This window comes from Haemorhous mexicanus, chromosome 2, assembly GCF_027477595.1.
Source record: "Haemorhous mexicanus isolate bHaeMex1 chromosome 2, bHaeMex1.pri, whole genome shotgun sequence".
NCBI classification, from domain to species: domain Eukaryota; kingdom Metazoa; phylum Chordata; class Aves; order Passeriformes; family Fringillidae; genus Haemorhous; species Haemorhous mexicanus.
This window is the reverse complement of record NC_082342.1, coordinates 113,706,260-113,722,948: the sequence shown is the minus strand read 5'-3', so window position 1 is coordinate 113,722,948 and position 16,689 is coordinate 113,706,260. Positions and strand designations below refer to the sequence as shown.

The following is a 16,689-nucleotide window of genomic DNA, read 5'->3' as shown; positions in this document are numbered from 1 at the left end:
TCGGATTTAATGCTTATGAAATCAAAAATAGTTTAATTTCTACACTTTAAGTGCTTTTAAGACAAGAGAGGCAGAGAGAGACTCCGTCAATGGAGTCTCACCTCTGAAAACATGAAGGCCCCTTGCATTTCATCACATATAAGAGATGTCTTTACCTCAGTGACAAATACGGGGTACTCCTGGGAGACATAGTTTCCTGCAATTCATTTTAGGAGAGAAAAAGACACAGCATCATTTCAGTATTTTAATTTAGAAGATAAAACAGAAATCTTGACAACATCTGCAAATGTCTTACCAGCCATGTTTGTCCACAAAACAATGTACAATGCACAGTACAGAAATGTTCTCAGCAGAAAACAGTGCTTTGTCTCAATTTGGGCAAAGCTTAACATACTGCAATGCCATTTACTGCTACTACTGTTCATGTCCACCAGAATAATTAAACAAATTGCTAGCAACAGATTTTTAGCAGAACAAAGGCAGCATGAGGGATATGTGACATTCTCTAATTGCTGCAACAAATGACTATGCTTGGCTTTAGGCAAACCTCAACAATTAGAACTATTCTCAAAAATATAGAGAGCTGTCAGGAGCAGTAGCGCACAGCCATGTAAATGTTATTGCCCCAAAGTAGGATTCTTGAAATAAATAATTTAAATAAAAGGTCAAGATGCAGCCAGAGTAAGTTTCAAAAGCAACCTAAAAGTCACCTAAAATGCAAGCTGAGATTCAGTTTCCAGTGTTAATATACACAGTATAATTAACACTGTATTATCACTTATTAAACAGCATTTGAAAACATGAAATCATCAGGGAGGAAATTAATGGGCACAGTGGTAAGGTTCTGTTAGCATGCTTCTCAGCATCTCCTGCTGAGCAGTGGTAGAGGGCATCCCTGCAAATCTGCATCCTGTTCTGGAATTCACCATCATTTCTTTAGGGTTCTCAAATGTTAACATTTCTGGGGGTATAAAATAACTAAATAGTTGAAACACAAGAAGTTTATAAAGTGCATGGGTCAGCTCTCAGAAGATACTTGTTTATGTCATGGTGGCAAAGTGCTGAGAATCAACACTGTTAGCAAAGGAAAATTTCAGTCTTAACTTCATATAGAAGTAAGAAAATAAGTGGGGCTCCCCCATCACTTGTGCCTCCTCCCAGATATTGGGGATCAGTGTCCAGGGAGAACCTTCTGGGCAGGGCTGCTGACCTGAAGGGAGTGGCGAAGGGAAGGGAGACCCTTACAAAGATTCAGGAACAACTCTTTTTTTCTTGTGTGAGCCCACAAACCAGGCAGCTGTGAAAACAGGGCTCTGATCTCTTCTCCAAAGGTGTAAGAAACCCAAGCAGCTTTTCTCTTTGTGGATGCTACAAAACAAACTGCAAACTTTAAATTCCTGAAGCTGGGCAATGTGCAGAGTCATCAAGAAGTCAAAATTACACCAGACTAAAATGCAGCCCTGCTGTTACTTCTCCTTATCAATTAGGACCAGTGGATGCCTAAAGGCTGCCCTGATGTTGTAGTTGAGTTGATATTTTGCAGGCTACAGCTTAGAATAATTGCATTTAGCTGGGCTTAACCAGTCAGGAAAAGAAAAATCAAAAATTAAAATATAAAAATGCTTCATTCATGCTGCCTCAGCATAATCTGCATTGAAAGAGGCACAGAAGAAAAAGCTTCCAGTCTAATGTACCATGATCAAAACATGCTCTCCATCCCAATGCTTTCTCTCTTAAACCATTACAGCTGGAAAAGAAGGAAATGTGGCATCTGAAAGGCATCCAAGGAAGGCAGTGGCACTTGGATTAGCACAGGAAGATGGCAACAGCAGCCCCCAGTCTTTGCAGCTTTCCTCTCATTTCACTCAAGTGTAACATGGTGGAGGTAGAGGAGATAGGAAGGACATTTCAAACCTATTTCCTCCTGGTTTTGGAATCTCAGCATGCAAGCAAGTTTAGGAGCCTGAAGTCCCCATTCAGCAGATAGAGAAAGTCACCAGAGAGCAGGGCTGGATACCAAAATCTGCTGGCAGGGCTTGGAAAGCCCTCAGCATCAGCTCTTTTTGATAGTTATTGGCTGTAGATGTGTTTACTCTCCCAACCTGACCTTTTACTGCAAAAGTTGCACTTTTATTCCTCTTTAATGGGTTGAACCCTCAAAATTTAATGACAAACCTTGCTAGAAAAATATGTAGCAGAGTAAAATGTGTTTTGTAACATGTTTTCTGCACCCACCATAGAGCAGATTTCTTCTCCACTGATGCAGCTTCAGTTGTTCAGGTCTGTGCAGAAAAAGACTTCAGAAACATCAGCTCTGCTGTATCTGTTTACTCAGGGCACGATTTTATGAATCAGTGTTAGAATTGTGGCCATTTCCTCCCGAAAATTAGTTTTGAATAAACCATTCATGCACCTTCAATATTACAAATACAGATAGAAAAGGAAGGCTTTGGTCTAATTCCTGCTTTCTGTCTTTTTGTTCAGCCTGGTAACACACAGTGCATGATGATGCACAATTATGGGCAATTAATTCAAATATCCAGGAAACAACAAATCACATCTGCACTTAATCATCTTGTGCTTTTTCCAAACCATAAACCATCTTTACAGAAGAGGAGAACAAAGAGATGAGAGACATAATTAAATGTGACATTTTCCATAAATCAGATGATTCCTACAAATGGGCTGATAACATCAGAGAACAGCCAAACTTTCCAAATTGCTCCGGTGTTTATCTGATGCTCATCATCTCTCTGAGGCTCTGGTGACTGTGACAGCTTTTATAGTGACACCATGCTGCAGAACTGTCCCTGCTAACCCAGGAGGTCATTTCACTCTTCTGCCCCAAACCCCACCAGTGGCAATCACCACCACCTTGGCTGGAACTCCTTCCCAGGTGGAACTGTTCCCTCCTTAGACTGAGCTGCAGCCTGTGCAGAGCCCAGCCTGTGACTTCAGGTGTGGGCTCAGAGTGACATTTTGGCCCTTTGGAAGGAAAAGGCAGAGCTTAAAGCCCATGTGTGAGCTGGGTGGCACTTCCCAGATGCACCCATTCATCATAAACTCTGTCTTATGACGAAAATGGGCAGAAGTTGAAGCAGGGAAATACAACTTTTTTTGTTTCAAAGCAAGATGTGATTTAGCAAATTGTTCGTGCTGAGGAGAGAAGGTTAGGAAGTATCATTCAAAAATCAGGCAAATGCTTGTGCTCCATGCAATAGTAAATTAAATTTAAAATTATTTTAAGTATTTTTCATTTTGGCAAATGAAAAGAAGGCCATTCCAAGGTCCAGTTTGGAGGAATTTTTTTTCTTACTGTATTTGCCATTTTCACCATCAAAATTAATCAAAGCAAACCATTCAACAGACCAGTGTTCCTCTACAACTTTAGCTGGAATTTTACCTCAAGGAACCATTTTCTTTACATTCAACACGTTTATCTGTTTGAAACAACTTCTAGCAAAAAAAAAAAAAAGTTTTTGCCTACATGTCCGTTTATTATTCCCAAAATAAATTCAGGTTTGTAGTACAAACAACCAAGACAACTCAAAACAATTCTGTTAAAGAGAGAGGTAGTTAAGGTGTCAAAAATTAGGTTTGGTGACTTTGGAAGATACTGATAAAAAATAATCTAATATTAAAGACTATGGTGATAAGAATGAGGTCATAAAATGTTGTGTGCTTGATATTTGTGCTCTGATTTATCAGCTCACAGCACCTGCAGCACAGATTTGTAGAATGACAGAATCATTTAGGTTGGAAAAATTAAAAGTCAGCTAAAACCAAACTAGACTTCCCTCATTGCCCAGTTTCAGCTGAACTTCAGAAGAAAATGAAGAAAAGATAAAGAAGGAAAATGAAGTCAGTTTTCTTGAGTAACCACTGACGTTTGGTTCCCAATCTGAGATTCTGTAGGAGAATTTTCAGTTTCAAAGATGACTTGGTAATTTCCAAAAATGGTGAGTCTCCAACTGGACAAGCAATACCTCCAGTAACTTTTAAAAGTCAAATCAGAATTTTGAAATAACTTATACATAAAGAAACAACTAATTTTATTAAAACTACTGTTTTCAACAAGAATAAATACTTTTTTTTTAATCCAATAATATGATTTAAAAAGACTAGCTGTAAACTTCCCTGGAGTTTCCAGCCACTCCAACAAAAAACACCATAAAATATCTTAAAAAGAGAAGAATTAATGTTACATTTTAAGGTTTTGAGTTCAGCTCTAAATACACATACTTAATTGTACACTAGGACAAATACAGATGTCAAAATCTCTATCTGTAGTTGCTTAGTTATCAGATTATATTCTGTTGTTCAATCTAGATGTCTTGCAATAAACTTTGGGGGAAAAAATGTAGGAATAGCTATAGATGAATTTACCAGTGCAAATAGAAAGCTGTGTTCTAATTGTGGAAAATTCAGAAGAAATGCTGTTCACTCAGTTTCCTGATCTTCCTTTGTCTTACACCTTGAGGACCACAAAATTACTGCTGAACAATTGTCACAGGTAATAAGATTAATGATTTTATTGGCCAAGACCCACTCATCACTGAATCCACTGGGGGATGTTCAGGAGAAAAAAAGTCTTACTTGGAATATAAATAATATGCATGGGCCTGAATGGGACCCCAGCCCATTCAGAGATTTTCCAGTTATGCAAATAATTTTGGCATGTGCTTTAATCCTATTCTGTTCTATACAATCTGTTGAATCAAGTTTTAGCTAATTCTGTCCAAAGCTGGCATGTGTCTCATCTCAGCAACACATCAGATGGGGACTGGCATGTGGACATATTCCCTCTGTTCAATGACATCAGAAGGTCTTGGCTAGAGCTGTCAACTGAATGAAAAACAGTAGCATCATGCAGTTCTGGAAACTGTTTGAGGATTTGTTATGATTTATTTTCATTAGAGGCTCTTTGATTACCTTGAACCAAGTCTGCCTTTTATACATGTGCATTAAAATACCCAGAGGATGCCAGGACACCAGCACTGCCCACCAGCTCACTGCTGCCTGTTTCTTGGGCAGTGCAGCACCCTGCACTGGCCCTGCTTGGCTGGGTTTGGTCCCAGGCCTGTCGTGCTGCACCACTGCACAGCCCAACAAGCAAACACGATGAAGAAATGCTGTTTGTTGTCCTTCATAACATTATGGCTTCTTAACCAACAAACACCAGAGCACAGACTCACTCTGAACCTGCTTGTTCTGTGCCACTGCTGCCTTCATCCCTGAGCCAGAAGGAGATTCATAAACATGGCATTACTCACTAAATGACCAGCAAGGGAGTTTGCTCACTCTGAGCAGCCCTCAGGCAGAATGCTCATCAGCTGCACACCAGCCACCAGAGGGGACAGAGAAAGCCAGTCTGATCTCTGTGCAAGGTCCTGTTCTCACTGGCTTCAGGAGAAACCATTCACACAAGAAGCCTGGGTAAGGAATGTGTGCATGAAAGTGCAGAATGCATTGGAATCTCACTCAGAGCCTTAATATCCAAGGCAAAGGGTGCAACCCTTCTCACGTTCAAATGGGCCAAGTGACAAGAGCCTGGACACCCCTGAAGCCAGGAGTAGCTGTGGCACCCCCCAGCAGTTCAAGTCCTTCAGAGCCTGCGTTTCCCCATGCTGGATCTCAGCATTAACACCCCTTCCACTGCAGCTCCTGGGCTGTCGATCATCTTCTGCCAGAGGTGCTGCTCTTCCCCTTGGGAGTCCATCCAGTCAACCTCCTTGCCATTGCTTACACCTGGCAATTGTAAAAACATGGGAATTTGCCATTTTAGGAAGCAGCTGGATAAAAACACTCCTCATTTACTACAACAGTGTGCAAGAGAAATGACAAGCATTTTACATTTCCACCTGTACAGGGAGTTGTACTGAAAACAGGCGGCTCCTGGAGAGCACCAGTTTGTCATTGAACACCTTCAGGCACATGGGCAGAGGGTCATAAACCTCCCCCCACTGCACCACAAACAACTTTCTCCCAGCACAGGGGAATGGATTCACACCTCTTCCAGCTCACACCTTGGCCAGCAGAAAGGCTGCACGGAAGTAGCTGACTCCTTCTCAGTGGGATGCTAAGGATTGCTGCCCAAGGTATTCACAGCTCTTTCAGACTGTGCAGGAGCACAAAATTTTTGTGTCTCATTCAGTGGAGGAAAGAACTAAATCATCTACAGATTATCTACTTGTTGCCTTTTCTCCATTTTCAAACTCCACAGCTTCCTTTGTATTTTCAAAACACTCAGTGACTTTTCTGTCCTTCATACCCATGAATCAGGTGGGGTAAGAAAAGAGGGAGCAGAATAAGAAAAGCAACCTGAGTCAGATGGGACCTTACCATTTCCAGTGCTCAAACGGACACCTCCCAAAAAAATATTACTGGAAAGAGACTCCTTGTCCCACACAGTCAGCTCCAGGCAGACATTCCTTATGTCCCCTGAATTCAACCCACTGAAGGCAAAGGTGTGATTCCACTGGGGGTTCACACTCCTTTTCACTATGGGAGTTTTGTGTTTTGTAGCTTTGCTGTCATCTGGGAGCAGGTACCTGGGAGATAAAGGAAAATGAGTATGGAAGTGGATTTTCACACAGTATTCATAATGTATAACAATCATGTACAGGCTCAAATGGGATCAGCACCCCATCTCCCCACTGGTATTATGTTAAGCAGCTGCCTCAAGTGCTTATTTTGCATTTGTGCTCCATTTGTTCTCATACCTACAGTGTCAGTTACCACAAGCAGAAATTGGAATTCAGTCTCCTTGGCCCAAGACTCAAATACAAACTTTTTGTTTCATTGAGGCTAAATATAAACAGAGTCATAAAAACATTGGCTAGAGGGGACCTCTCTGGAGTCATCTTGTCCAGTGTCCCTCTCAAAGTGCAACAAGAAATTGTCCAGAAAAAATTGAAAATTACTTTTTCTGCTTGAAATGTATGCACTGAGTGATAGTTTTAAGCACAGCAGAAGATCAAGATAAATTCTAAGCTCCTCCAAGGAATTAAAGACAGGATGTTTCCTGTGGACCCTGTTTAGGACCAACACTCAATTCATTACTATGAATTGGAACATATCTAGAAATCAGCAAGCCTGCATTCAGAGCAAAAACTGGCAAAGAAAAATGTTTTAAGATATCTATTACTTCCTAAATGTAACATTTATAATGCATATCCTACATTTATGAGAAATCCATTATAATGAGAGATGCAGGATTTAGTTAATTTTTTTCAAACACAAGTATTCTGTGTAGTTGGGATTTTGAGTGTCCAACACAAAATGCTGCATATCTAAATAAACGCACATATGTTGTCATACTATGTAAAATTTTTGTGCACCCACATGCTTACAGGCATGTGATACAAAACTTAAATTAGATCCAGTGCAGTCATTAAAAAAAGGAGAGGAAAAAAACCCACAAACCCTTTAACAAAAGTATCAGATGTGCCTCCTGATTTCACTGCTGTTAAATTCTTTGCTTCTTTGATGAGGACTTCTAATATGCCTCCAGATGGCAGATGAGAATCTCCTTTCTTTCCTTTTTTGAAGCCTCTCTTTCCTAAGCAAAGAACAAAATAGCAAAATTACAATCAGAAATTATATTGCAGTATATATTATATACTCCCAGACTCCAGGCTGAGGCACTGACCACGTTCTAATAGTTATAATATAATATCTAATAGATATAATATATCAGTATATATTGTAAGACTGATTTAAAAATGTAAATTGTCTTGGCTAGATTTTTAAAAGTAATCATCAAGAGTGATATTAAAATGTACTAATTTAAAAACATGCAGGCTGCATCAGCTGATAACAATGAGCTTTTAAGGGAGCAAACCTTGAGTAAACCTTACTACTAGTAGAGGGAATATCATCTGTCATAAAAAAAAAAGAAGAAAGGAAAATAAAGAAATCTAATCCATCAAATGCAAGTGCTAACAAGCAATACTGTCCCTGAGACAGTGATACACCTGCATCTGGTATGTCCATGAGCACTCAGGTGCTACCCAGTGATTGCTCTCACTTCAGAGGATTGCTCTTCCTCATGCTAACACAATGCAAAGAGAGAGTAACTCTCCTCCCTTGTTCATTGCTGATGAAAATAATGGCTCAGCCTCAAGAACTCAAATAGGATTTTACAGGACTAAATTGCAGCAGTAATACTGAGCAGTAAGACTGAGCAGAGGAAAAGCAGTGAAAATGAGGGGGCAGATTCAGGTGAATTAAGATGAAGAACCAAGTGAGGTCTCTTACTTGATCAGCTAAGCACTGTATATAACTAGCTGAAAAAAGAACTCTCAGACTACAATGCAATTTATTTCTCTGTGGCTGCCCTTGATCATGCTACCTAATGTCTGGATTTTTTTTTAATTAAGTCAGAGTCATACATCAAACATTGACTGCATATTCCTCTTCCATTCTCTCTTCTTAAGTTCAGTGTAAAAGAAAAGGATGAAGCAAAATAAACATACATATGGTTCAGAATTTCCATATATAACTATTGAAGCCAGGTTGGATAAGGCCTTGAGCAACCTGGTCTAGTGGAAGGTCCCTGCCCATGGCAGGGGGCTTGGGACTAGATGGTCTTTCAGGTCCATTCTACCCCTTAACATTCTGTGATTCTATGAATGAGCATATAAAAGTATGATTTCAATCTTCACCAGTACCATTACTTCACCCTAAGTGAGGATCTTTAATACATCATCATCACATGATTTTTAAAATCCTCATTCTAAATGTTTGTTTTACCTTGAAAGTGTCCCAGAGGAAGCATTAGGTTTCTGTCTGGGGGAATATAACGTAAAACCACTGTCAGTTCTCCTTTGTACTGAAGGCCAAAATCTGTCACAGCCTCCACCTGAAGAGAAAATAAACAAACCATCCAGAAATCCAGCCAAGGTTAATCATTCCAATTTTCCTTTTGATTTTAGTTCTGTCAGAATGCAGCAATACATCCATAGAGTGTTTTAAACACTTTTTAAACACATCAAGATGTACCAGCCCACTTTCAGATAATAAGACATTCAAATTGGAGGCAATCACATTTTATAGAACTTTCTGAGCTAGGGAATGCAAGCTCTCAGAAAAATAAACCCATGTGGCATTAGGCACTGCTCAGTGAACACACAGAGAAGAGAGTTATGTAGCATGACTAAGTGAAAAAAAAACAACAGCAAAAAACCCCCTCAAACTTATTTCTGAGTATATAAACTATAACTGATTTAAGCTGATAGCCCTTATTTGCACCAGTCTGGATTTGAAATATAATTAGTTTCATGGATTTTAGAGAAGTCATTCCTGAGTCACTCTTTGACTGGATGTGTAGGAAACAAAGGTGAGGGAGAGCACAGTGTAGCTTTGAAACAGAAAAACTTCTTAAAAACTGTTTTTCCCAGTGTCCTCCTTCTTTTCTACACAGCTACTATTTCTGCACTTCTACATCTTTTAAATAAACGATTAAATCTTATCCAGAGGAATGTAATCAATGCTCTTCAGTCCATCCTTTTAAAAATAATATCCCTGGCAGGGTACTGAACTTCCATTCACTTTGCAAGAAGTTGGAAACTACACTTTAAAAACATTGGGTGCAACACAGGGACTTCACTGGTGGAGCTGGAACCACTCAGGTGCTCTCAGCAGCCTGGTCCAGTGAGAGCTGTCCTGCCCACAGCAGGGGATTGGAACTGGGTGATCTTTGAGGCCCCTTCAAACCCAAACCATTCTGTGACTCTGTGATGTGGTTTCTGTACATGCTTCAGTGCTTAGGTTTGGGTACAAATGAACAAATCTTCCTGATTTCTTCAGAGGGTTGAAGGTCATGGATAAAGGGAGAGGATCCTGCAGCACTGCTGGAGGCACATGAGGCACCAGAGAAGCCTTTAAAGATCTGTTTGTGGAGGAATGTCTGACCTGTGAATTTATTTCTGTGAGATGGATTCAGCTTGTTTCCTGATACCCCAGGAAGGTCAAAGTTGTATTGCCCAGAGAAAACAAGTGAAAAATCCCCAGCAGGAATTCATAAGGTGTGTGCAGAGCCAGCATTGCCTTCCCCTCCCAGAGTCCAGGCTGAGGCACTGACCACTCACTGGGGCTGAGTCTGCACCCAAGGATGGGACAGAGAACAAAGCAATCTCTGTCACAGAAACAGGGCCCTTTTGTGACTTTGGAGCATTTTTGGAGCAACACAGGCACTGCTGCACTGACTGAGAAAAACAGTCCTGTCTGACACCAGTGTCCAATGCCAGCTGCTACAACAAAGGACTGAAGAACACCTGCAGTAAATGGCTGTGGAATAATTCACACATCTACATTTTGCCAGTCAGGCAGCTCACTTTTGGCCTAAACTAAGCAAGTTTAGGATCAAGTTTCCCATAAAGGCATCAAAGGTTATTTTTTATTTAATTCTACTAGGGGACAAGCAATGGTGTAAGTCCTAATGTCAGAAAAAAAATTGTCAGCCTCTCCTCCAAAGCCACATGACTCTGTCCTCTCTTTAGCCACAGAACTATTCTCTCTACTTTTTCTGACTTAATCACACTCCTCTGGAGAAGAGATCACTCAATGCTCATAGAAGACACACATCTTCAAGTCTCCAGCCTTTTCACTGAAGCAGCTAAATGATTCATGATAAAACAAATAAAGCACTGTAATAAATCCCAGAAAATGCTGGATTGCCATTCCTCCATTCCTGTCTCTCAGGAGTCCATACAGGAGAATATATTGTGTGTATTTTTTGCATGGCTATTAACCAGGGCTTCTTTTAGTAGTAGTAACTGATGTACTTTTTTAAAATATCATCCTTGTTCATCAAAAACTTTAGCAGTGTTCTAAGTTTAGAAACATTATTGGTAACAGCTTAGGAGGCAGACAGGACCAATTCTGTCTTTGCTTTCTTTGACAGTAAAAGAAGTAATTTAAAAATCTTTTTAATAGGTTTGGAAATAATCAGATACCAATTTCCAGCTGGACTAGCAGAAATGCTTTGTCCCTCATTACTTATTTTCCTGAGCAGATCTTCCTGACTATTTTGGTTACTTTCCCATTAGGAGTAAAAAAAAATTACCTAGAAATTAATTACAGAGCAAACAGATCCATCTTCCACCTGATAGAAAGGAAAAAATTAAACACTCTCTCCTAAAACCCAAAAGATAATATGATTTCCTTAAATGTAATGAACATAGAAAACCTAACTCATCTAGTCAACCTTGACAATATTAGCTGCACATCTTATATTTTTTTGAAATTAGAAAGATACACTTAGTTAAATGTCAATCTAAACCCCTGGAATTCCTGGGGATTCTGGCTGCTGCAGGAGCAAGCAAGAGAGAAGCTTTTAATCCTCTAGTTTACAGCAGCTCTTTGAATCTCTTCCAAAAATAAAAAATGAACACCTTTGCCAAAGCAGGGGAGCCCTGGGTACAGGAGTCACCCTACTCTTCCCTACAGGGCATGCTCTGTTTCACAGACCTCTCAACCTGCTGCCTCAGAAGCTTTTTCTTGTGCCTTTCTGGTTAAGGTGAATTAGAGAGATTAAGAAGTTGCTTTGTCACATCTGAAAGGTGTGAAGCACTTTGAACTGAAAAAAATAAAGCTTGTTTCTTTAATAACCTCTTAGGGGTTAGGTTAGGGGAATGGTGGGAAAGTTCTTTGTTTTATGTGTTTTTTAAAAGATTAATGTATTTACTGAGTAATTTTTTAATTGGAGTTTATTACAGGATGAACTTATGTTTTCTTTAAAAGCTTTCTTTGGTTATTGTTTTTAAATAGCCAATCATATGTGAAAATTTCATGAAGACTTTAAAACCAGCAAGCCTTTACTGAATTAAGAATAAGTAAATTTTTTTCACTGTCACATTAGACACTTATAAAGTCCTGCTTTGTAAATAAGTTCCAAAGGAAAAAAATAACTAACTCTTGCTAAATTTGCTTCACAGCACTTTCTCCAGTCCTGGAAACCCTTACCTTGGGCTGGAGCACAAACCACTCATCACCCTGATTTTCAAAGTTCCAGGAATCAAATGGAATTTCCACTTCCCCAAGGAAGCTGTTGTGTCCAAATCTGTCATAGTGCCAGACAGAAACCTGCAGGGTCCTGGTTTCCAGCTGTGAGTGACTGATGACATACTACCAACAGAAAAAGAGAAAAAGGAACTCTCAGAATAAGCAGAAATAATATTTTCCACAGAATCTTTAATGGCTCCAGCTCAGTTGCACCAAGCCCAGAGCAGTTAACAAATGGAGCATGAGAGAGAGATTTGTTTTCCTTGGAAGCAAGATTGATCTAGCCAGAAAGTTCATAATATTAATGTGAAATCTTTGCTGTATACATCCAGAAATAATTTATGTTACTATCATTATGGTGGCTTTGGTCTTGGTATTATTTACTGAGCATTTATGACTATAAAGTAAATTATGATGCTTAAAAATATTATCCTACAAGTTAATTCCCTACAAGTTTATATAAAAAACGCAGATCAACATCTAGGTTGATAAAAAGAAGAAACCCCACTGGTTCTTTCATCCCTAAAGAGAGTCTGCTTAACACTGCTTTCCAGAAAGCAACCCCTCATTTCCAATTTTCTCTTTGTAGCTTACAACAAATTGTTCTGAAAACACATACAGCAGCATCTGCAAGGCATGCACTGAGCCTATCAGTAACCATTGTTGGGTTTGAAAGCTATTCAAAAACTCATGTCTATCTCTTGATGTATCAAAGCTATTCAAAAACTCACATCTAGGTATTAATACATCAAAGCTATTAAAAAACTCACATAGAGGTTTTAATACATCAAAGCTATTAAAGGACTAGCATTGTAGTTTAGCAAATACACAGGAAATTATAAACATCTGGAATTCTGGCTCTACACACTCTACTTTTAGCAGAAAGCCCATTATTTCCCTGATATTCACCCTTCTCCTAGTGTTAGCTGAAGAAACCCAGAGGTCTTATTTTTGCATCAGGAACCATATCTGGACATGGACAAGTACTGTCCAAAAGCTGAACCAGCCAGGCCAGTTGGCTAATTATGTACAGATATATCTACAGTGCCCAACCCTAGATTCCAACTGTTCCACTGTGAGAAACCTCATATTCTGCAACAATGGAGTAAAAGTCAAAGAGGGAAGATACAACAGAGATTTAATTATTTTTATTTTCTTTTTTAATTAACAGGATTTTCAGTTGAGATGAAAAACCCTTCCTTATCTTCACACATTTGTTATAATCCGTATTTCTGAGAAATTTTTATGTCCTATCTTCACCCTACAATTATGTTTAGTGCTATAATTACTTGATAAATAAAGTCTAATATTTTACTTTTTCCCAGTTCAGGCAAGCCTTAATTTTACTCTATACCATTTAAAAATGAGGCTATAAAAAGTCTCTCCCTTGGCAAGCAGCATGGCCAGACTGAGTGTGTGTGCCTGCAAAATGGTTTTGTGGCCAGGCCAAGCCAATTACACCAGCCAGGGAACATCTATTTGCTTCTATTATGGGAAACTTATTTAAAATGTAACTGAAATTTAAAAAAAAAAACCAAAAAAATCAGGAGAAACTAAAAGGAGTTTCTGGTTTCATGGTAGCCTGCTGGATAACTCCTTTCAGTGGGTGGGAAAGGGAATCATCAGGAGCCTTGAGGTCACAGGGTGCCAGAGAGGCAGTGAAGGGGCAGCAACCCCCCCATTCCCACCTGCCCCACAGAGCCAGGGGGGTGAACGAGCAGCTCGTGAGCAGCTCCGAGGAGTTCAGCCTCTCTGGTGGGGTGGGCAAAGGGCAGGGAAGGAGAGAGCTGTGGGCACTGTCTCCTCAAGCCCATTGCAACACAAAATGAACTTCATAGGTTTTTAAGAAGACAAATAGTGAAGCAGAGGCTAACATTTCTTATCAAAGTTAGTTCTGCTTTAGAAATAAGTTAAGACTCCCAGAAGAATTCAGATCTTAATTCAAAATGTTATTTTCTCTTCTAAATCCGTTAGACAGGAAGTTCTAATCTAGCTTTGTTTCAGCATCAGGCATATAAATCCTTTAAGGTGCTTTTAACAACTCTAAGCTCAGGCTAGATGGGAACATCAACAGTTTTGAAAGAGACCTATGGAAACTAATGGAATTTTTAACCAAAAAGGAGAGAACCAAACAAAACTTCCTCACTGCTGAAAGCCATGAATTGCAACTCATAGGTTTGCTAGATGCTTTTGCTTAAACACCTTCCCTTTTGAGGCATTTCTTCCGAGCTCTAATCCCTGTACTGGAACACAAATAGAAAATACCTGTGAGCACAAGTGAAACATTCATCAGAGCCTGAGAGAGAGAGACTCTTCTCACCTTCAGTGTCTCATTAAATTCCGGGTTGGTGCTGTTACTTTTGATTTTGGTCTTGCGCTTGCTCTGGCGGGACTTGTCCGGCAGAAGGTAGGCTTTGACATAGCTGCAGAGCAAGGAGCAGAGCGTTAGCAAGGAGTATAAAATGACCAGTTTGAGCAAAGGCCTGACACTGCTGCATCGGCAACACACATGAGGAAATCGATTTTTGCACTATGAAGAGTGTAAACACACAGCAGAGGATATGCAAAACGTGGAGAGGTACGGCCCTTTCCTACAAACATGGTGGTGTAAATCAGATAAGATCAGAATAACAAAAGGCAGAGCTAAATTAATTTGTTTATCCTCAGAAATGGAACAAGCTTTCCTAACAATTTCCCTTTTGCCACATATGATTACCAACTGGTGACATATGACAAGATACACACTAAAACCACAAGATAATTAAAAACTTTGTAATTTATATTCCACAGATCAGTCATGATTAGAGACGTTAATTGTTACTTTCTGATAAGAGAGTTTACATATTATAATGAAAACTATGATGAGAAACTTAGAAAACAGCTGGGGTTGTTTAGCTTGGAGAAAAGGAGACTCAGGGGTGACCTTATCCCTCTCTACAACTCCCTGAAAGGTGGCTGCAGTCAGGTGGGGCTGGGCTCTTTCTCCAGGCAGCACTGACAGAACCAGAGGTCACAGTCTACAGCTGTGCCAAGGGAAATATAGGTTGGATATTAGGAAGAAGTTTTTTACAGAAAGAGTGATAAAGTTCTGGAATGGTCTGCCCAGGGAGGTGGTGGAATCACCATCCCTGGATGTGTTTAAAAACAGACTGGATGTGGCACTGGGTGCCAGGGTTTAGTTGAGGTGTTAGGGATGGGTTGGACTCAGTGGTCTTGAAGGTCTCTTCCAACCCAGTGATTCTGTGAATTCTGTGAAAACATGGTACTTGCAAAGTGAGTATATGGGCCCATGAAAACAAAGTTATTTCCATTAATCCTTGCCTCCAGAACATCACTCCTCTCATATACTTCAGTTTTGATTACAGAAGTAAAAGGAACTCGATGCTGCCTGTCTATTCCTTCACACTTTTTTCCCTTTTACTATCAAACAGGTTGATAATTTAAATAATCTTACTGTTTCCCCAGAAGAGGTGCATGTTGCCTTAAGAAGCACACATGAAATGCCCTTCCCACAGGGAACCTAAACCCAGCCAACACCAAAATGCTTCTTGTACCAACTGGATCCTGTGAATTTCCAGGCTTGAGTCCCAAGCCCTGGTTAGAGCCAGGGTGGGATGTGCAGGGGACACCCCAGCAGAGCTGAAGGAAATTCTCAGTGCTTACGGGTCAGTCCTTTGCTTCCTCTCATCTGCAATGGCCAGGTTCCTGCAGCTCCTCACCAGGATGTTGAGGGCCCCTGTTTTGTAGATGTAGCTGATATTGAGGAGGATTTCCCCGCTGACCTTCACGTTGCCATAGTCACCAGTCTCACTGTAAACACTCACCATGCTGTTAATGCTCGTCTGGAGGGGAACAGGAAAAGGGCTCAGAGGCTGAAACACTCTACTCCTTCCCAAAATCTGCTGCTTTTTTTTTTGTTGGGTTTTTTTTGTTTGTTTGTTTTTGTTTTTTGTTTTTTGTTTTTTGTAAATCTACAGCCTTGCAATACTGTCACACTTTTTAGGACTTGCTATGGAAACAGATACATCATGGAATAGAATTGCCATGATTTGATGTGAAGGTAATAAGAACTGTAGTTAATAGTAGTTTAAATGTCTAGACAGATGTTTTTCCATGCAAGAGTCAAACCTATTTATTAACATAACTGAGTCTAAATTACCACCTTTTATTGAATGTATGAACTGAAGATCATACAGGCTACATAAATTGTAAGCTCATGTAAGTTCCAAGCAGAAAAAAAAAATTTAAAAGTCCCTTCTCTGGCTCAGCTGGTCACCTCATTTTTACTGAGTCTCATAAGACATCTGTTGACAAAGCCCTTGGGAAACTCACAAGGATGCTTCCCATAATGCAAATAGTATAAAACCATATTTATTTAAAGTGGCACCTGTCTCTCATTAACAATTCTAAAAGAAGGAGCAAAATTCAACCCCTACCCCATTTCTGCATATTTGGTAAAGTCAAAAAATTTTATCAATAACAACAAAATTTTTTCTGCTACAGCACAATGTATCATCCCTCAATCCCTCTTCCTTCACACTCATAAAATGCAGAGTACTGCTATGAGGATTCCCTCTTCCAAAAGTTTATACTTAGGAAAAAACTGAATATCTTTTAAAGAAACCTGGAGAAATATGCACACTGCCAGAACCAAAAGCATTTGAGAAATCTGGCATGCCTTTC

At 39.8% G+C, this 16,689-nt stretch overlaps 1 protein-coding gene across 7 annotated transcripts in view; it reads right to left on the bottom strand.

The window, feature by feature from the left end:
* Nucleotides 1-231: 231 nt before the first annotated feature.
* SYTL5 (synaptotagmin like 5) overlaps nt 232-16,689 on the bottom strand; it is an 80,177-nt gene continuing 63,719 nt past the window's right edge. For all 7 annotated transcript variants that reach the window (XM_059839960.1, XM_059839963.1, XM_059839964.1 and 4 more), the window contains 7 exons: nt 15,670-15,848; nt 14,327-14,429; nt 11,968-12,129; nt 8,755-8,863; nt 7,426-7,561; nt 6,343-6,551; nt 232-5,748 (listed from right to left, as the gene is read on the bottom strand). In XM_059839960.1, coding sequence (XP_059695943.1) covers nt 5,606-5,748; nt 6,343-6,551; nt 7,426-7,561; nt 8,755-8,863; nt 11,968-12,129; nt 14,327-14,429; nt 15,670-15,848 — 1,041 coding nt within the window. In that variant the 3' untranslated portion in view covers nt 232-5,605. The remainder of the gene's footprint in view (nt 5,749-6,342; nt 6,552-7,425; nt 7,562-8,754; nt 8,864-11,967; nt 12,130-14,326; nt 14,430-15,669; nt 15,849-16,689) is intronic.